The 21066-nt window shown below is 49.0% G+C and overlaps 1 protein-coding gene across 8 annotated transcripts in view; it reads left to right on the forward strand.

Annotated features, from left to right (window-relative positions):
• LOC132388244 (nesprin-2-like) overlaps positions 1 to 21066 on the forward strand; it is a 284356-nt gene that overhangs the window by 46637 nt on the left and 216653 nt on the right. For all 8 annotated transcript variants that reach the window (XM_059960628.1, XM_059960590.1, XM_059960605.1 and 5 more), the window contains exons 8-16: positions 9266 to 9366; positions 10566 to 10724; positions 13566 to 13700; positions 14015 to 14167; positions 14267 to 14427; positions 15865 to 17227; positions 18701 to 18810; positions 19824 to 19941; positions 20160 to 20305. In XM_059960628.1, the coding sequence (XP_059816611.1) occupies positions 9266 to 9366; positions 10566 to 10724; positions 13566 to 13700; positions 14015 to 14167; positions 14267 to 14427; positions 15865 to 17227; positions 18701 to 18810; positions 19824 to 19941; positions 20160 to 20305 (2446 nt within the window). The remainder of the gene's footprint in view (positions 1 to 9265; positions 9367 to 10565; positions 10725 to 13565; positions 13701 to 14014; positions 14168 to 14266; positions 14428 to 15864; positions 17228 to 18700; positions 18811 to 19823; positions 19942 to 20159; positions 20306 to 21066) is intronic.

Raw genomic sequence — 21066 nt, forward strand, 5'->3', positions numbered from 1 at the left:
ACAGATACCCGGGAGTGGGTTACTACTGGGATCTAATCTGGGGTTCAGAGTGTTTGTATATAGAATAACAGATACCCGGGAGTGGGTTACTACTGGGATCTAATCTGGGGTTCAGAGTGTTTACATACAGAATAACAGATACCCGGGAGTGGGTTACTACTGGGATCTAATCTGGGGTTCAGAGTGTTTGTATACAGAATAACAGATACCCGGGGGTGGGTTACTACTGGGATCTAATCTGGGGTTCAGAGCGTTTGTATATAGAATAACAGATACCCGGGGGTGGGTTACTACTGGGATCTAATCTGGGGTTCAGAGCGTTTGTATACCAAATAACAGATACCCGGGAGTGGGTTACTACTGGGATATAACCTGGGGCTCATAGTGTTTGTATACAGAATAACAGATACCCGGGGGTTGGTTACTACTGGGATCTAATCTGGGGTTCAGAGTGTTTGTATACAGAATAACAGATACCCGGGAGTGGGTTACTACTGGGATCTAATCTAGGGTTCAGAGCGTTTGTATACCGAATACCAGATACCCGGGAGTGGGTTACTACTGGGATCTAATCTGGGGTTCAGAGCGTTTGTATACCGAATACCAGATACCCGGGAGTGGGTTACTACTGGGATCTAATCTGGGGTTCAGAGTGTTTGTATACAGAATAACAGATACCCGGGAGTGGGTTACTACTGGGATCTAATCTGGGGTTCAGAGTGTTTGTATACCGAATAACAAATACCCGGGAGTGGGTTACTACTGGGATCTAATCTGGGGATCAGAGTGTTTGTATACAGAATAACAGATACCCGGGAGTGGGTTACTACTATGATCTAATCTGTGGTTCAGAGTGTTTGTATACAGAATAACAGATACCCGGGAGTGGGTTACTACTGGGATCTAATCTAGGGTTCAGAGTGTTTGTATACCGAATAACAGATACCCGGGAGTGGGTTACTACTGGGATCTAATCTGGGATTCAGAGTGTTTGTATACCGAATAACAGATACCCGGGAGTGGGTTACTACTAGGATCTAATCTGGGGTTCAGAGTGTTTGTATACAGAATAACAGATACCCGGGAGTGGGTTACTACTGGGATCTAATCTGGGGTTCAGAGTGTTTGTATATAGAATAACAGATACCCGGGAGTGGGTTACTACTGGGATCTATTCTGGGGTTCACAGCGTTTGTATACAGAATAACAGATACCCGGGGGTGGGTTACTACTGGGATCTAATCTGGGGTTCAGAGCGTTTGTGTACAGAATAACAGATACCCGGGGGTTGGTTACTACTGGGATCTAACCTGGGGTTCAGAGTGTTTGTATACAGAATAACAGATACCCGGGAGTGGGTTACTACTGGGATCTAATCTGGGGTTCAGAGTGTTTGTATACAGAATAACAGATACCCGGGAGTGGGTTACTACTGGGATCTATTCTGGGGTTCAGAGCGTTTGTATACAGAATAACAGATACCCGGGAGTGGGTTACTACTGGGATCTAATCTGGGGTTCAGAGTGTTTGTATACAGAATAACAGATACCTGGGAGTGTGTTACTACTGAGATCTAATCTGGGGTTCAGAGTGTTTGTATACCGATTAACAGATACCCGGGGGTGGGTTACTACTGGGATCTAATCTGGGGTTCAGAGTGTTTGTATACCGAATAACAAATACCCGGGAGTGGGTTACTACTGGGATCTAATCTGGGGATCAGAGTGTTTGTATACAGAATAACAGATACCCGGGAGTGGGTTACTACTATGATCTAATCTGTGGTTCAGAGCGTTTGTATACAGAATAACAGATACCCGGGAGTGGGTTACTACTGGGATCTAATCTAGGGTTCAGAGTGTTTGTATACCGAATAACAGATACCCGGGAGTGGGTTACTACTGGGATCTAATCTGGGGTTCAGAGTGTTTGTATACCGAATAACAGATACCCGGGAGTGGGTTACTACTGGGATCTAATCTGGGATTCAGAGTGTTTGTATACCGAATAACAGATAACCGGGAGTGGGTTACTACTAGGATCTAATCTGGGGTTCAGAGTGTTTGTATACAGAATAACAGATACCCGGGAGTGGGTTACTACTGGGATCTAATCTGGGGTTCAGAGTGTTTGTATATAGAATAACAGATACCCGGGAGTGGGTTACTACTGGGATCTATTCTGGGGTTCACAGCGTTTGTATACAGAATAACAGATACCCGGGGGTGGGTTACTACTGGGATCTAATCTGGGGATCAGAGCGTTTGTGTACAGAATAACAGATACCCGGGGGTTGGTTACTACTGGGATCTAACCTGGGGTTCAGAGTGTTTGTATACAGAATAACAGATACCCGGGAGTGGGTTACTACTGGGATCTAATCTGGGGTTCAGAGTGTTTGTATACAGAATAACAGATACCCGGGAGTGGGTTACTTCTGGGATCTAATCTGGGGTTCAGAGTGTTTGTATACAGAATAACAGATACCCGGGAGTGGGTTACTACTGGGATCTATTCTGGGGTTCAGAGCGTTTGTATACAGAATAACAGATACCCGGGAGTGGGTTACTACTGGGATCTAATCTGGGGTTCAGAGTGTTTGTATACAGAATAACAGATACCTGGGAGTGGGTTACTACTGAGATCTAATCTGGGGTTCAGAGTGTTTGTATACCGAATAACAGATACCCGGGGGTGGGTTACTACTGGGATCTAATCTGGGGTTCAGATTGTTTGTATACCGAATAACAGATACCCGGGGGTGGGTTACTACTGGGATCTAATCTGGGGTTCAGAGTGTTTGTATACAGAATAACAGATACCCGGGAGTGGGTTACTACTGAGATCTAATCTGGGGTTCAGAGTGTTTGTATACAGAATAACAGATACCCGGGAGTGGGTTACTACTGGGATCTAATCTGTGGTTCAGAGTGTTTGTATACCGAATAACAGATACCCAGGAGTGGGTTACTACTGAGATCTAATCTGGGGTTCAGAGCGTTTGTATACAGAATAACAGATACCCGGGAGTGTGTTACTACTGGGATCTAATCTGGGGTTCAGAGCGTTTGTATACCGAATAACAGATACCCGGGAGTGGGTTACTACTGTGATCTAATCTGGGGATCAGAGTGTTTGTATAGAGAATAACAGATACCCGGGAGTGGGTTACTACTGGGATCTAATCTGGGGATCAGAGTGTTTGTATAGAGAATAACAGATACCCGGGAGTGGGTTACTACTGGGATCTAATCTGGGGATCGGAGTGTTTGTATAGAGAATAACAGATACCCGGGAGTGGGTTACTACTGGGATCTAATCTGGGGATCAGAGTGTTTGTATACAGAATAACAGATACCCGGGAGTGGGTTACTACTGGGATCTAATCTGGGGTTCAGAGTGTTTGTATACCAAATAACAGATACCCGGGGGTGGGTTACTACTGGGATCTAATCTGGGGTTCAGAGTGTTTGTATACAGAAAAACAGATACCCGGGGGTGGGTTACTACTGGGATCTAATCTGGGGTTCAGAGTGTTTACATACAGAATAACAGATACCCGGGAGTGGGTTACTACTGGGATCTAATCTGGGGTTCAGAGTGTTTGTATACAGAATAACAGATACCCGGGGGTGGGTTACTACTGGGATCTAATCTGGGGTTCAGAGCGTTTGTATATAGAATAACAGATACCCGGGGGTGGGTTACTACTGGGATCTAATCTGGGGATCAGAGTGTTTGTATACAGAATAACAGATACCCGGGAGTGGGTTACTACTATGATCTGATCTGTGGTTCAGAGTGTTTGTATACAGAATAACAGATACCCGGGAGTGGGTTACTACTGGGATCTAATCTGGGGTTCAGAGTGTTTGTATATAGAATAACAGATACCCGGGAGTGGGTTACTACTGGGATCTAATCTGGGGTTCAGAGTGTTTACATACAGAATAACAGATACCCGGGAGTGGGTTACTACTGGGATCTAATCTGGGGTTCAGAGTGTTTGTATACAGAATAACAGATACCCGGGGGTGGGTTACTACTGGGATCTAATCTGGGGTTCAGAGCGTTTGTATATAGAATAACAGATACCCGGGGGTGGGTTACTACTGGGATCTAATCTGGGGTTCAGAGCGTTTGTATACCAAATAACAGATACCCGGGAGTGGGTTACTACTGGGATATAACCTGGGGCTCATAGTGTTTGTATACAGAATAACAGATACCCGGGGGTTGGTTACTACTGGGATCTAATCTGGGGTTCAGAGTGTTTGTATACAGAATAACAGATACCCGGGAGTGGGTTACTACTGGGATCTAATCTAGGGTTCAGAGCGTTTGTATACCGAATACCAGATACCCGGGAGTGGGTTACTACTGGGATCTAATCTGGGGTTCAGAGCGTTTGTATACCGAATACCAGATACCCGGGAGTGGGTTACTACTGGGATCTAATCTGGGGTTCAGAGTGTTTGTATACAGAATAACAGATACCCGGGAGTGGGTTACTACTGGGATCTAATCTGGGGTTCAGAGTGTTTGTATACCGAATAACAAATACCCGGGAGTGGGTTACTACTGGGATCTAATCTGGGGATCAGAGTGTTTGTATACCGAATAACAGATACCCGGGAGTGGGTTACTACTAGGATCTAATCTGTGGTTCAGAGTGTTTGTATACAGAATAACAGATACCCGGGAGTGGGTTACTACTGGGATCTAATCTAGGGTTCAGAGTGTTTGTATACCGAATAACAGATACCCGGGAGTGGGTTACTACTGGGATCTAATCTGGGATTCAGAGTGTTTGTATACCGAATAACAGATACCCGGGAGTGGGTTACTACTAGGATCTAATCTGGGGTTCAGAGTGTTTGTATACAGAATAACAGATACCCGGGAGTGGGTTACTACTGGGATCTAATCTGGGGTTCAGAGTGTTTGTATATAGAATAACAGATACCCGGGAGTGGGTTACTACTGGGATCTATTCTGGGGTTCACAGCGTTTGTATACAGAATAACAGATACCCGGGGGTGGGTTACTACTGGGATCTAATCTGGGGTTCAGAGCGTTTGTGTACAGAATAACAGATACCCGGGGGTTGGTTACTACTGGGATCTAACCTGGGGTTCAGAGTGTTTGTATACAGAATAACAGATACCCGGGAGTGGGTTACTACTGGGATCTAATCTGGGGTTCAGAGTGTTTGTATACAGAATAACAGATACCCGGGAGTGGGTTACTTCTGGGATCTAATCTGGGGTTCAGAGTGTTTGTATACAGAATAACAGATACCCGGGAATGGGTTACTACTGGGATCTATTCTGGGGTTCAGAGCGTTTGTATACAGAATAACAGATACCCGGGAGTGGGTTACTACTGGGATCTAATCTGGGGTTCAGAGTGTTTGTATACAGAATAACAGATACCTGGGAGTGTGTTACTACTGAGATCTAATCTGGGGTTCAGAGTGTTTGTATACCGATTAACAGATACCCGGGGGTGGGTTACTACTGGGATCTAATCTGGGGTTCAGATTGTTTGTATACCGAATAACAGATACCCGGGGGTGGGTTACTACTGGGATCTAATCTGGGGTTCAGAGTGTTTGTATACAGAATAACAGATACCCGGGAGTGGGTTACTTCTGAGATCTAATCTGGGGTTCAGAGTGTTTGTATACAGAATAACAGATACCCGGGAGTGGGTTACTACTGGGATCTAATCTGTGGTTCAGAGTGTTTGTATACCGAATAACAGATACCCAGGAGTGGGTTACTACTGAGATCTAATCTGGGGTTCAGAGCGTTTGTATACAGAATAACAGATACCCGGGAGTGGGTTACTACTGGGATCTAATCTGGGGTTCAGAGCGTTTGTATACCGAATAACAGATACCCGGGAGTGGGTTACTACTGGGATCTAATCTGGGGTTCAGAGTGTTTGTATACCGAATAACAGATACCCGGGGGTGGGTTACTACTGTGATCTAATCTGGGGATCAGAGTGTTTGTATAGAGAATAACAGATACCCGGGAGTGGGTTACTACTGGGATCTAATCTGGGGATCAGAGTGTTTGTATAGAGAATAACAGATACCCGGGAGTGGGTTACTACTGTGATCTAATCTGGGGATCAGAGTGTTTGTATAGAGAATAATAGATACCCGGGAGTGGGTTACTACTGGGATCTAATCTGGGGATCAGAGTGTTTGTATAGAGAATAACAGATACCCGGGAGTGGGTTACTACTGGGATCTAATCTGGGGATCAGAGTGTTTGTATAGAGAATAACAGATACCCGGGAGTGGGTTACTACTGGGATCTAATCTGGGGATCAGAGTGTTTGTATACAGAATAACAGATACCCGGGAGTGGGTTACTACTGGGATCTAATCTGGGGTTCAGAGTGTTTGTATACAGAATAACAGATACCCGCGAGTGGGTTACTACTGGGATCTAATCTGGGGTTCAGAGTGTTTGTATACAGAATAACAGATACCCGGGAGTGGGTTACTACTGGGATCTAATCTGGGGTTCAGAGCGTTTGTATACAGAATAACAGATACCCGGGGGTGGGTTACTACTGGGATTTAATCTGGGGTTCAGAGCGTTTGTATATAAAATAACAGATACCCGGGAGTTGGTTACTACTGGGATCTAATCTGGGGTTCAGAGTGTTTGTATACAGAATAACAGATACCTGGGAGTGGGTTACTACTGAGATCTAATCTGGGGTTCAGAGTGTTTGTATACCGAATAACAGATACCCGGGGGTGGGTTACTACTGGGATCTAATCTGGGGTTCAGATTGTTTGTATACCGAATAACAGATACCCGGGGGTGGGTTACTACTGGGATCTAATCTGGGGTTCAGAGTGTTTGTATACAGAATAAGAGATACCCGGGAGTGGGTTACTACTGAGATCTAATCTGGGGTTCAGAGTGTTTGTATACAGAATAACAGATACCCGGGAGTGGGTTACTACTGGGATCTAATCTGTGGTTCAGAGTGTTTGTATACTGAATAACAGATACCCAGGAGTGGGTTACTACTGAGATCTAATCTGGGGTTCAGAGCGTTTGTATACAGAATAACAGATACCCGGGAGTGGGTTACTACTGGGATCTAATCTGGGGTTCAGAGCGTTTGTATACCGAATAACAGATACCCGGGAGTGGGTTACTACTGGGATCTAATCTGGGGTTCAGAGTGTTTGTATACCGAATAACAGATACCCGGGGGTGGGTTACTACTGGGATCTAATCTGGGGTTCAGATTGTTTGTATACCGAATAACAGATACCCGGGAGTGGGTTACTACTGGGATCTAATCTGGGGATCAGAGTGTTTGTATACAGAATAACAGATACCCGGGAGTGGGTTACTACTGGGATCTAATCTGGGGTTCAGAGCGTTTGTATACAGAATAACAGATACCCGCGAGTGGGTTACTACTGGGATCTAATCTGGGGTTCAGAGTGTTTGTATACAGAATAACAGATACCCGGGAGTGGGTTACTACTGGGATCTAATCTGGGGTTCAGAGCGTTTGTATACAGAATAACAGATACCCGGGGGTGGGTTACTACTGGGATTTAATCTGGGGTTCAGAGCGTTTGTATATAAAATAACAGATACCCGGGGGTGGGTTACTACTGGGATCTAATCTGGGGTTCAGAGCGTTTGTATATCGAATAACAGATACCCGGGAGTGGGTTACAGGGTGGGATCTAATCTGGGGTTCAGAGTGTTTGTATACAGAATAACAGATACCCGGGAGTGGGTTACTACTGGGATCTAATCTGGGGTTCAGAGAGTTTGTATACAGAATAACAGATACCCGGGAGTGGGTTACTACTGGGATCTAATCTGGGGCTCAGAGTGTTTGTATACAGAATAACAGATACCCGGGGGTGGGTTACTACTGGGATCTAATCTGGGGTTCAGAGTGTTTGTATACAGAATAACAGATACCCGGGAGTGGGTTACTACTGGGATCTAATCTGGGGCTCAGAGTGTTTGTATACAGAATAACAGATACCCGGGGGTGGGTTACTACTGGGATCTAATCTGGGGTTCAGAGTGTTTGTATACAGAATAACAGATACCCGGGGGTGGGTTACTACTGGGATCTAATCTGGGGTTCAGAGTGTTTGTATACAGAATAACAGATACCCGGGAGTGGGTTACTACTGGGATCTAATCTGGGGATCAGAGTGTTTGTATACTGAATAACAGATACCCGGGAGTGGGTTACTACTGGGATCTAATCTGGGGTTCAGAGTGTTTGTATATAGAATAACAGATACCCGGGAATGGGTTACTCCTGGGATCTAATCTGGGGTTCAGAGTGTTTGTATACAGAATATTAGATACCCAGGAGTTGGTTACTTCTGGGATCTAATCTGGGGTTCAGAGTAATTGTATACTGAATAACAGATACCCGGGAGTGGGTTACTACTGGGATCTAATCTGGGGATCAGAGTGTTTGTATACAGAATAACAGATACCCGGGGGTGGGTTACTACTGGGATCTAATCTGGGGTTCAGAGTGTTTGTATACAGAATAACAGATACCCGGGGGTGGGTTACTACTGGGATCTAATCTGGGGTTCAGAGTGTTTGTATACAGAATAACAGATACCCGGGAGTGGGTTACTACTGGGATCTAATCTGGGGATCAGAGTGTTTGTATACTGAATAACAGATACCCGGGAGTGGGTTACTACTGGGATCTAATCTGGGGTTCAGAGTGTTTGTATATAGAATAACAGATACCCGGGAATGGGTTACTCCTGGGATCTAATCTGGGGTTCAGAGTGTTTGTATACAGAATATTAGATACCCAGGAGTTGGTTACTTCTGGGATCTAATCTGGGGTTCAGAGTAATTGTATACTGAATAACAGATACCCGGGAGTGGGTTACTACTGGGATCTAATCTGGGGATCAGAGTGTTTGTATAGAGAATAACAGATACCCGGGAGTGGGTTACAGGGTGGGATCTAGTCCAAGAGTTTGGAGAGTTTATATATAGAACAACAGATCTGTGGAAGTGGGTTACTGGCTAGGATCTGATGGTGGATTTTGTTGGGGTTATATATAGTATAACAGATTCCTGAAAGTGGGCTCCAGACTGGGATCTGATTCTGGGGTTTGGGGTGACATTTAGAACCATAGGAAAAGGGGACAAATGAAATGTTGGGGAGGTTGTAATCCTCTGGTTTATCACTCCGAACCGTCTTCCTTCCTTTGCAGACTTTGCTCTTCAGAAACCCGACGAGAAATCGATCATAACGTACCTGTCACAGTTTCTGGAATATTCTAAGGCACTCCCTGTAGACGAGCTGGACACGAAGGTAGGTGGGCGGTCACCTCTTTTCCCGATAGTTGACGAATCAGGCCTCTGCTTGCTAATTCTGAGGTTGAAGCTCCATCTGCGCGTAGCCGTAATGCTTCTGTATCACAGTGACTACCCTTCCGTCAGAGAAGGCGGCTAAGCAATGGGTCAAGTTCCTGGGGCCGCCTGACGTGGTCTGGTTTGGAATGATCTGGGTCAGAATCGCTGTGAAAGATCTGTGATGTGGTGTTGTTTTAACCTGTGGATCAAAGTTGTGATCACCAGGGTGCGCTGGGGTGACTATACGTCCACTCTTTTGTGGATTCTGTCTACGCTTCTTGCTGCCTCAGTAAAGCAGCCAGCTTAATCAAAGAACTCGCCCACTCTGGACAGTCTCTCTTCTCCTTTCTCCCATCAGGCGGAAGATACAAAAGCTGAAAAGCACAAATCACTCGGCTCTAGGACAGTTACTATCCTTCTGTTAAGAACCCATAGAACTTGGATCATAGGACAGTTTTCTAAAATGCTTAATTTATTTAAATCTGTCTCTGTTACACTTTAATAGTAAAGAATGAGTAAATGTAAATAAGTAAAAGTTCTCATCCTTTTTCCTTTAAAATGTCCATAATTATTGTTACTAGTTCATTCATCAGAAATGACACTTACTTTAGCCCATCACCCCTACTGGGGCATAGTCAATCGAGAGCAGCTCGCCACAGTCTTCTGTTCTGCCCCACTCTGTCAAGTTGTTCTCCAGATGTAGTCCATCTTGTGATCCCAGCTCTCCCAGGGACGGGGTCTTTGGAGCTTCTGTTGCCGTTTCTGTAGCTCTGGGTCTTTACACGATGGGGCTGCTAGCCCCACACCCAACCCTCCTCCCTTTCCAGCCGTTCATAGCGGAATTAATCAGTGACAATCTCTGCTGAAGATGACCATGGTACGGGAGAGATAGATTGGAAGATTATCTTTAGTACCTCTTTATCAGTTTATCTTTAGTACCTCTTTAGAAGTCTGTTAACAATATGCATTTCAGGTGAAAGGGGTTAGTTCTGAGATCTGTGAGGCAAGTTTTTTTTAATAGAGGGTGGTGAGTGCTTGGAATGTGCTATGAGGGCAAGTGATGGGGGCAATTTGGGTACACCCTCTCAAATATATTCACAACCCCTGACTATGACTCTGTAAGAGCTCTCTCTCTCTCTCTCTCTCTCTCTCTCTCAGGAGCCCCTGTCAGCACAGGACACCGAGAACTCCACGTTGCAGACTGATGTCAGGCGGGATTTCGAGGAGTCGAGGAAGCAGGTGGAAGCCTGTATCCAGGGGGCGGTGCAGTTCCTTCAGGATGAGGGCACCCCCCAAGAGCTCATTGCTAAGCACCAGGTAGGTTTGAGATAGACAGCCGGTTCACTGGTCCTGGAGCCCAGTCTGAGACAGACAGATGGCTCACTGGTCCAGGAGCCCAGTCTGAGACAGACAGCCGGTTCACTGGTCCTGGAGCCCAGTCTGAGACAGACAGACGGCTCACTGGTCCAGGAGCCCAGCCTGAGATAGACAGACGGTTCACTGGTCCAGGAGCCCAGTCTGAGACAGACAGACGGTTCACTGGTCCTGGAGCCCAGTCTGAGACAGACAGACGGTTCACTGGTCCAGGAGCCCAGTCTGAGACAGACAGCCGGTTCACTGGTCCAGCAGCCCAGTCTGAGACAGACAGCTGGTTCACTGGTCCAGCAGCCCAGTCTGAGACAGACAGCCGGTTCACTGGTCCAGCAGCCCAGTCTGAGACAGACAGCCGGTTCACTGGTCCAGCAGCCCAGTCTGAGACAGACAGCCGGTTCACTGGTCCAGCAGCCCAGTCTGAGACAGACAGCCGGTTCACTGGTCCTGGAGCCCAGTCTGAGACAGACAGACGGTTCACTGGTCCAGGAGCCCAGTCTGAGACAGACAGCCGGTTCACTGGTCCAGCAGCCCAGTCTGAGACAGACAGCTGGTTCACTGGTCCAGCAGCCCAGTCTGAGACAGACAGCCGGTTCACTGGTCCAGCAGCCCAGTCTGAGACAGACAGCCGGTTCACTGGTCCAGCAGCCCAGTCTGAGACAGACAGCCGGTTCACTGGTCCAGCAGCCCAGTCTGAGACAGACAGCCGGTTCACTGGTCCAGCAGCCCAGTCTGAGACAGACAGCCGGTTCACTGGTCCAGCAGCCCAGTCTGAGACAGACAGCCGGTTCACTGGTCCAGCAGCCCAGTCTGAGACAGACAGACAGTTCACTGGTCCAGGAGCCCCCTGATACATGTAGCTTTGGAAGGGTTGGGCAGGTGGAGTTGATCGAGACTGGCATAAAACAATATAGCACTATACAGGCCCTTCAGCCGACAACGTTTTGCCGACCTTTTAACCTACTCCCAGATGAATCCCACCCTTCCCCCCCCACACAACCCTCCAGTTTTTGAACATCCACGTGCCTATCTAAGAATCTTCTCAAATGTCCCTAACGTATCCGCCTCTACCACCACCTAGCAGTACGTTCCATGCGCCCAGCATTCTGTGTAAAAATAAACAACTTGCCTCTAACATCCCCCTCTACTTCCCTCCAATCACTTTGCAATTACACTTCCTCTTATTAGCCATCTCCATTTCCACCCTGGGAAAATGTCTCCGACTGTCCATTCAATCTCTTATCATATTGTACCCCTCCATCAGGTCACCTCTCCTCTCCCTTCACTCTGAGGAGAAATCAAGTACCAGCCCGCTCAACCTTTTAAGTTTGAATTAAGACCAGAAGCCACAGGAGCAGAATGAGGCCATTTGGCCCATTGACTCTGCTTTACCATTCCATCATGGCTGATTCATTATCCTTTCCACCCCATTCTCCTGCCTTCTCCTCGTAACTTTTGACATCCTGACCATTCAAGAACATGTCAACCTCCACTTTAAATATACCCAAAGACTTGCCCCCCCCCCCCACCATGGCACCGAATTCCACAGATTCATCACTCTCTGACTAAAGAAGTTTCTCCTCATCTGCGTTCTAAAAGGACATCCTTGTTTTCTGAGGCTGTGCTCCCAGGGGGAGGTGGGGAATATGTGACTGGGACATGAGATGTGGATCAGAGAGAGATGATTGCCTCTAGAGTGGGGAGATAAAGCCTTAAAACTGGAGCTGAGGATCACACATGGGGTGGAGGGGGCTGGGGGGTGAGTGTTCTGGTAGATAGTTCCACCAATACAGATGGGAGATAGATTGACTGGTGCTAGTCAGGCTTGAGGGGATGAATAACCTCCCCCTTCTTCCTGCAAGTTCTGGCTGTGTTGGGTGGGGTGGGGGAGGCGGGGTAGGTAGAATGGGTCCAGACCAACTGATGGGATGTTGCCAACAGACAGGGCAGATGTGTCTAACTGCACTGTACTCCAGGCAGTACTCCGGGTGGGGGTGCTTATCTGGTGAGAGAAGGACCCAGGAGGGTGGGGGGGGTGTGGAGAAAATAGGGATAGAAGGAGATGTGAAGGCAATGGGATTGGATCTGAGGGGGTAAGGAGCAACAAACTCGATGGTGGGAGAATCCAGCGGGTTGATTGGAAACTGTGGAGGGAAGTGGACAGCCAGAGTCTTGAACTTTATGTGACACTGCCGATTTCCAGCATCTGCACACCTTGGTATCTCATGTTGGGTCATAAGATGTGTGGGTGAGATGGGTGCTGTGGAGCAGAGGAGTGGGGGAGATGTCTGAGGGTGGGTGAGGTAGTGTGGGCAGGTATTAGGGTGGGTTACAGGTCTAAGAGGGAGCAGTGTGGCAGGGGTAGGGGAAGATGTGGGGCTGCGTGGGCAGTGGATTGGGGAGGGGTGGACATTGGTCTGATGGTAGGGTGGTATGGGCAAGGGGTAGGGGAGGAGTTGGGGCTGTGATGGTTGTGGGCCAGGGGAAGGGGAGGGAGAGGGGTAGGGTTGGGGCAGTGGGTAAGGGGAAGAACTGGAGGAAAGGTCCAAGGGTGGGACAGTGGGTCAAGGGAGAGGGCTGAGGGTGGGGCAGTATGGGCAGTGCGCAGGCCAGTGTGCAATGGAGGAGTCTGAAGTTTGTGGGTAGTGGACATGGGGAGGGGTATGAGGGTGGGCAGTAGGTCAGGGCTTGGTCAGTGGGTTCAGGGGGATAGGAGAGGGGTAAGGGGGGAGAATAGGGGTGTGTGGGGGTGGTCGGCACCACATGAGTTGCTGCTGTTCCTTGTAGGAGACGATCCGGGCCTTTGACTCGGGGACTCTGTGCCGGTTCCTTGCTGCCACTGACGTGCTCCAGGCCACCGCCTCCCCCCAGAAGCGCCAAGCGGTCTCCGAGCTGCGGGAAGAACTCCGTCGGAAATGGGCAGTGAGTCGTGGTGGGAGTGGGAACGCCCAGTCCCATCCCAAAGGCCTGCCCACAACCCCTCCCTGACACACCCTACCTCATCTCGCCTCGTCCCATTACGGTCAACTCCTCCCCGACCCAACCCGACCTTTCCCAATTCGACCCAGCAGCGTCACCCCGATCTCTATCTCACACTACCCCACCCCGACCCTCCCTCCCTCTGCACAGCCTCCCCTGACCGTTATGCCTGTGTGGGTGAGGTCCTTCACCTGTTTCTCCCCTTCACGGGTCAGCTGCTGCCATGGCGCTAAAAGAGCTGTGCTTTCCCCTTCCAGATGGTGCAGCCGGCTGTCGCCGCGCACTTGCAGCGACTGGACTCTGCGGTGGGGCACATGGCGACTGGCCGGGCTCATCGGCAGTCCGAGACGGGGACGGAGGCAGAGCCCGGAAACCCGAGTGTTTGCCGGAGGTCTGATCCGGCACAGCAGGTACCTGCGCACGGGTAACAGTCTCGTCTCACGGTGTGTGTGTGTGTGTGTACGTGCATACCTGTGTGAACACGTACCTCTGTCTCTGTTTCCTTGCAGACCCCTGCTGGCGAAGGTGCTGGTTCGATGGAGGGTGAACCACGTTTGGTGACAGGGCAGCAGGCCGAGAGTGCGTCTGCCTACAGGGTCAGCGTCACTGGCTGTGAACGCAGCCCAGGGAGGCTGGAGGAGGCAACAGGGGCTGGGACACCTATGACAGGGTAGGTACCCCCTGGCTCAGTGCTCTGTCTGCATAAATGTTATTGAGTAGCCTGCCTCAGGTGGGATCACCCGGGGCCAGAATGGGAGGGAGGGAGATCTTAACCCTTAGAGGTTTTGTTTAACCAGCTGTTCAAAGGAGTTGTCAGAGTGCAAGGTGATTTTGTGTTCTACTAAGTTACTGATGCAAAGACTGAACAGTCCGATAGAGAGGACCAAATGTCCCAGTGCAATGGCTGGTAGTGTCGTGGATCGGACGGAAGGTTGTCATAGGTTATAACAGGACATCAACAAGACAGAGCTGGGTTGAGAAGTGGCAGATGGAGTTCAGTCCGGAAAAGAGTAACGTGATTCACTTTGGTAGCATGAACTTGAAGGCAGAATACAGGGTAAATGGCAGGATTCGTAGCAGTACGCGGGAACAGAGGGATCTTGGGGTCCACGTCCCTCCATCCCTCAAGGTTGTCATGCATGTTGATAGAGTAGTTAAGAAGGTGTATGGAGCTCTGGCCTTCATTAGTTGGGGGATTGTGAACAAGAGTACAGGGTAAATGGTATATTTAAAGCAGAGGTTGACAGGTTCCTGATTAGTAAGGGTGCCAAAGGTTACTGGGAGAAGGCAGGAAAATGGTAAAAATTCAGCATAATGGAAAGATGGAACAGACTCGCTGGGCCAAATGGCCAAATTCTGCTCCTATGCCTTATGGTCTGATGCATAATGTTGCAGCTGTATAAGACTCTGGTTAAGCCACACTTGGAACGTACAATTGTGTTCAGTTCTTGTCTCCTCATTGCAGGAAGGATGTGGAAGTTTTCGAGTGGGAAATGAGGAGATTTACCAGGATGCTGCCTGGATCAGAGAATATGGCATATGACGATAGGTTGAGTGAGCTGGGGCTTTTCTCTTTGGAGCAAAGGAGGATTAGAGCTGATGTGATGGGGGTGTACAAGATGATAAGAGGCATAGATAGAGTGGGCAGCCTGGGGCTTCCTCCCGGGGCAGAAATGGCTAATACAAGGGGACGTAATATTCCTGTGATCTGAGGGAAGCGTCGTGGGTTGTCAGGTCTGTTTTGTTTACACAGAAGTAGTGGGTGTGTGGAATGCGCTGTCGAGGAGGGGGTAGGTTGGGTGGGTGGTAAAGGCAGATATATTAGACACTTTTAAGAGACTCTTAGATAGGCACGAATTAAAGACAAATGGAGGACTGTTTGGGTAGGAAGGTGACCTTAGAGTAGATGGGAAGGTCAGCATATCATGGGCCAACGGGCCTGTACCATTCTATGTTCTAAAGATCTATTGCTAATTCTCCCAGCATTCCAGGTGTTTCGCAGGTAGGTTGACAAACATTGAAGAAGTTTAGCTCTCTGTATAATGGTGTGGGATGTGTTTGTTCGGCTCTGGGAGACGTGACAACCAACGACCGTTTAATTTTGCAGGGAGGTCCGGAGGGAGGGCGAACTGCTCCAGGCGAGGCCACGGGAGGAACTTGGTCAGCTGGCTGGGATGGAGTGGTGCGGAGATCCAGCCAGGACGGTGACTGGCGCTGGCAAGGAGGACCAGAAACCCGCTGAGCTCAGAGCCACCAAGTGCAGCGGGGGCTCCGAGGCCGTCCTCCCACCCGGGATGGCGTGGGGTGACCTGGCTGAAGGTGTTCCGGGTGCTGGGCTGGAGAGCAGACATCCCACCCGGGTGGTGGAGGGGAGTCCAGCAGCTTCCAAAGCCCCCGTAGTCGAGGGTGACTGCTCTGCCCCTCCTTGCTATCTGTCCTGCTCACTCAATGAGGACGGACAGAACATGCTTCAGGAAGCCAGTGAGCTGGAGGGGGGCAAGGAAGCTGACAACCTCCGTCAGAGGCTGGGAGTCCTCAGAAGGTGGGAGCTGGACACTGCCGGGGTTGCCCCATGTTCCGTTCAGCCAGCAGGAATACAGGGTGGGGTCGTCACGGTAGATGCAGGACAGACCGGGGCCCTGGTGGGGCCCGGCACAGTGGGGCCGGTTGAGAAAGGTCCCCCTGCCAACCTGGAGAGCCTGGCTGGGCCCCTCTCTGTGAACAAGGGTGGCTACCAGAGCTGGTCTGAGAGCCCAGAGCCTTGGGGAGCAGGAGACTCGGGGACAGGAGGTGGGAACTGGCCCTTGGGTCTGGGAAAGGAAGAGGGGAGTGTTCCACCCACCGCTGGGGGCTTTAGGGTTCAGGGACAGGGGCTCCCAGGTGGAAACCCAGGCCCATGTCCCACCCAGGCTGCAGGGAGTGGCCTGCCCTCCTCAGGATCACTGGCTTGGGGATACCACTCCCACGAACAGAGCACACAGAGGGCCAAAGGACCTCAGCCCACAACAGTACCGGAGGACAAGCACGAACAGGACTGTGGCACAGTGACTTGGAGCGCCAGGGTTGAGGGCGTCAGTCCCCGTGCAGAGGCACAGAGTGGCTGCTCCCCACCAGGGAAAGGCCCTGTGGTTTGGGACAGGAAGGTGAGGGTGCCCTCAGGGGAGTTGCCAGCGGCCCCTCGGGATATTACAGCTCCCAGAGATGATGGGGTGAGGGCCAAGGGACTCGGTGCTGTCCCGTGTGGGGTCTCGAGTCAGCTCTCAGCAGGAGGGCTCCCGGAAGTAGGCAGCTCCGAGTTGGACTTTGATGTAGGACAACCTCCGCAGGAGAACGGACGGGAATCATTACCAGGAGAAAGGCAGCCCGTTCTTAATTATTCCCATCCACTGGGGGGACCTTCAGACTGCAGGCGTGCGGCGTATGCCCCAGCCGGAGAGGGTTGTGGAAGATCACCTGAAATGATGGAAGAGGTAACCTGTCTTTTTTTTCTTTTCTAACTGATTCTCAGAGAAATAAGATCAATTTTATTGTAGATGGGTGCATGGGTGGAATGAAAAACTTACCTGCAGCAGCATCATAGGAACAGAGCGTCAGATAAACAGCGTTCACAAGAAAAACACAAATTAAACATTAATTATACACAATCTCTACAAGAAACAGAACAAAGAAAAAGTCTACTTTAGTGCAAAGTGGTTCTCCTGTTGCTGAACTGAATTATAATAAAATTTATGTTGTGAAATTTGTTTGCAGCAGTAATACACAAAATAATATATTACATTAACTGTGTGTGAATATATGTATTTGTGTTTATATGTATGTATATATTGTATATAAATAAATAAGTTATGCAAAAAGAGAGAGAAAGTAGTGAGGCGGTGTGTAGGGACTGTTCAGCAATGTGATTGTCGAGGGGATAAAGCTCTTCCTGAAACGTTGAGTGTGTGTCTTCACGCTCCTGCACCTCCTACCTGAACTGCAGTGATCAGGGTTTCGCTGGTTGGTTGAAGACTTGTTGAAGGGGAGTAACTGTTCCTGAACTTGGTAGTGTTCCGTACTGAAGCTGCCATATTATGGCATGGTCCAGATTATGGGGATCATTGATGGGTGTTGCCTTCTTGATGTGGCACCTCCTGTAGATACTACCTATGGTGGGGAGGGTGAGTAATGTGGATAAAAGCAAATGTCTCTGTAGACGTCACCACAGGCAGTGACAAAGGAATACTTAAAAAAAAATCCCCACTCATTTGAATAAAGTTTTGAGTATTGTCACACCCAGCCCTTAAAGCAGACACGATAGCATCGAAATTTCCCTTGGGTTATCTGGGATCTCTCTCCTGGGTTTCCTATTTACGCATTTCCAATTCCAGTTGCTTCTTGTTGCTCCCACATAGTAGGTCAGCCTCCCTAAACTGGGTGTACTCCCTCCCATGCTCTTGTCTCTGAGCTGGGATCAGATTACACTGTGTTCCCGTCTCTGAGCTGGGGTCAGATCTCACTGTGTTCCCGTCTCTGAGCTGGGATCAGATTACACTGTGTTCCCGTCTCTGAGCTGGGGTCAGATCTCACTGTGTTCCCGTCTCTGAGCTGGGATCAGATTACACTGTGTTCCCGTCTCTGAGCTGGGATCAGATTACACTGTGTTCCCGTCTCTGAGCTGGGGTCAGATCTCACTGTGTTCCCGTCTCTGAGCTGGGATCGGATTACACTGTGTTCCCGTCTCTGAGCTGGGATCGGATTACACTGTGTTCCCGTCTCTGAGCTGGGATCGGATTACACTATGTCCTCGTCTTTGAGCTGGGATCAGATCTCACTGTGTTGCCATCTCTGAACTGGGATCAGATTACACTGTGTTCCTGTCTCTGAGCTGGGGTCAGATCTCACTGTGTTCCCATCTCTGAGCTGGGGTCGGATCTCAGTATGTGCTTCTTCTTTTCCTGATTTAGGAGTCGTTTGGAATTCCGGTTTTGTCCTTGACTGATCGCCGTGGGATAGAACTTCAGGGCCTTGAGGAACAAGAGGGGGAAGGTCGAAGCAGCCGTGACGTAGTGACAAGGTATCATTCTGCAGAGATGAGTGATCTCTGATGAAGGATTCTCTGTGATCTGATTCATTCCCATAACAAAAGCCAGGAAGGAAGATTGGTTACTGGTTACAGGAATGGTTGGCGTCATTATAGGCACCAAGGTTCATTTCAGTGTCCTCTACCTTTGTTCCACCCAATCTCAATGATCCCAACCTTTCCCAGTCATTCTCATTGCTCTGGTGTATGTTGGATAGGAGAGGTGGGAGAGAATTGGAAGCACGAGAGACTCTGGAAAGCCAGAATAACACATAGAAAATGCTGGAGGAACTCAGCAAGTCAAGCAGCATCAATGGAAAGGAATAAACATTTGACGTTTTGGTCCGAGATCCTTCATCAGGACAGAAAGGTTCCTTTCTATTTATATTTATTCCTTTCCATTGGTGCTGATTTCCTTCAGTGTTTTTTACGTGTTACTGGAGAGGGATATGGGTGAAAGACGGGCAAATGGGACTAGGTCAGGCTGGCATGGCCAAATTTGCCAAAGGGACTGTTTCTGTGAGCTGTCTGACTCCATGGGTGATGCCTCTAATTGGAAACTCCCAGGAGCGGTGTACAGTCTGTTGTCCCAGCCAGGCATAGTAGTGTAGTGGTTAGCATAATGCTTTGCAGCATCAACCAGGGTTCAATTCCCACCGCTGTCTATAAGGGGTTTGTACACTCTCCCTGTGACTGCGTGGGTTTCCTCCCAGATTTCAAAGTCACACTGTTAGGGTTAGTAAATTGTGGGAATTCTATATTGGTGCTGGAAGTGTGGTGACATTTATGGGTTGCCCAGACTGTAATTTGGCCATCAACGCAAAACGATGCAACTTACTGCATGTTCTGGATGTTTTGATGTACGTGTGACAAATAAAATTAATCTCTGTCCTTCTGGCAAGTGTCGAATCTTAGAACTGTCTGTTCTCGGTTTAACAACTGCTTTTCATTAGCACCCAGCTGAGATTCTATCTAACCTGGGCTGTGTGCTTTTCCTTTGTGCTTAGGTATGAAACAGCGGAAGATTTGGAGCAGATGTTGAAGAGGCTGGGGACTTGGGGTGGGTTGGACCCCCATTGCCAGCCAACCTTGTTGGACCTGAGGGAGAAGCTTCAGGAGGTGCAGGTATGGATTGTGAACTGAGTGGGGTAAGAGAGGGAGGGAGGGGGAGGAGAGAGGAGGAGCGAGAGAGAGAATAAAGGTTTGGAGAGAGTAAATAGGGTGTATGAACTAGGACTGTATAGGTGACATTGGGTTTACAGAGGAGGGTTGTGTTGGCAGGACATTGCCATATCAGTCCATAGGTAGGAAATGTCTGCCTTTGACATTCTCTTTCCTCACAGGCTGCCCAGTCTGAAGTGACATCCTGCCTCTCCGAGTCTGATGCAGAGCTGATGGAAGAGCGTGGAATGGACCCATACATGCTGCCCTCAGCCACTAGGAGTGGGAGAGAGGACCTGGTGCAGTTACAGCAAGCCCTCCAGCGCAGGTACCTCCCGCCTCCTCTGTGCCTGACCAGCGATTAGGGATGAAGCTTCCTGCTTCTCTCCCCTTCTGCACATATAATTGACCACCCCCCTCCCACCACCCAGCCACCCACTCTGTGGTCCTGGTTCTGTCTGTCACACACCTCTCCCCTGAAGGTCCCCTTTTGCCTCCTTTACTTAACAGAGTTAGGGACTGAGCCCTCGTGGTCCTCTTTCCTTCCCTCCAGCAGCTATCTCCAGCACTCCCCTCCCTACGCCTTACTCCATCTGCCCCTCGATATATTGCCCCTTTATCTGCCATGGTCTCCCATCTCCACCCCTGGCACAACTTCCCCCACACCCCTCCTCAGTCCACCAGTCACCTTGGACGACTCTTTCACCACTTCCCTTCCCTTCTCAATACTGACCATCACTTTTCTCAGTCCTCAGGTAGGGGTTTGACTCAGAATGAGGGCAGCTCCTTCGCCTTCCACCGATGCTGCCTGACGTGCGGAGTTCCTCCCGCTCCTGGTGCCATGCTCCAGGTTCCAGCCTCTGCAGTCTCCCACCAGAACCAGAATCAGATTTTGTATCATTGACGTGACATGAAGTTCGTTTTGCGGCAGGAGTAGAGTGCAATACATAAAATATATGATAAGTTACAGTAACAGTAGAGAAAAACGACATTTTGTGTAGCAGTTCTGTGGGTGAAATCTCCTTGTTGACGAGAGAGGTCGGAGGAGAATGGTCAGACTGGTTCAAGCTGACAGGAAGGGAACAGTAA

The sequence above is a fragment of the Hypanus sabinus genome, chromosome 2 (genome assembly GCF_030144855.1).
Source record: "Hypanus sabinus isolate sHypSab1 chromosome 2, sHypSab1.hap1, whole genome shotgun sequence".
NCBI lineage: Eukaryota > Metazoa > Chordata > Chondrichthyes > Myliobatiformes > Dasyatidae > Hypanus > Hypanus sabinus.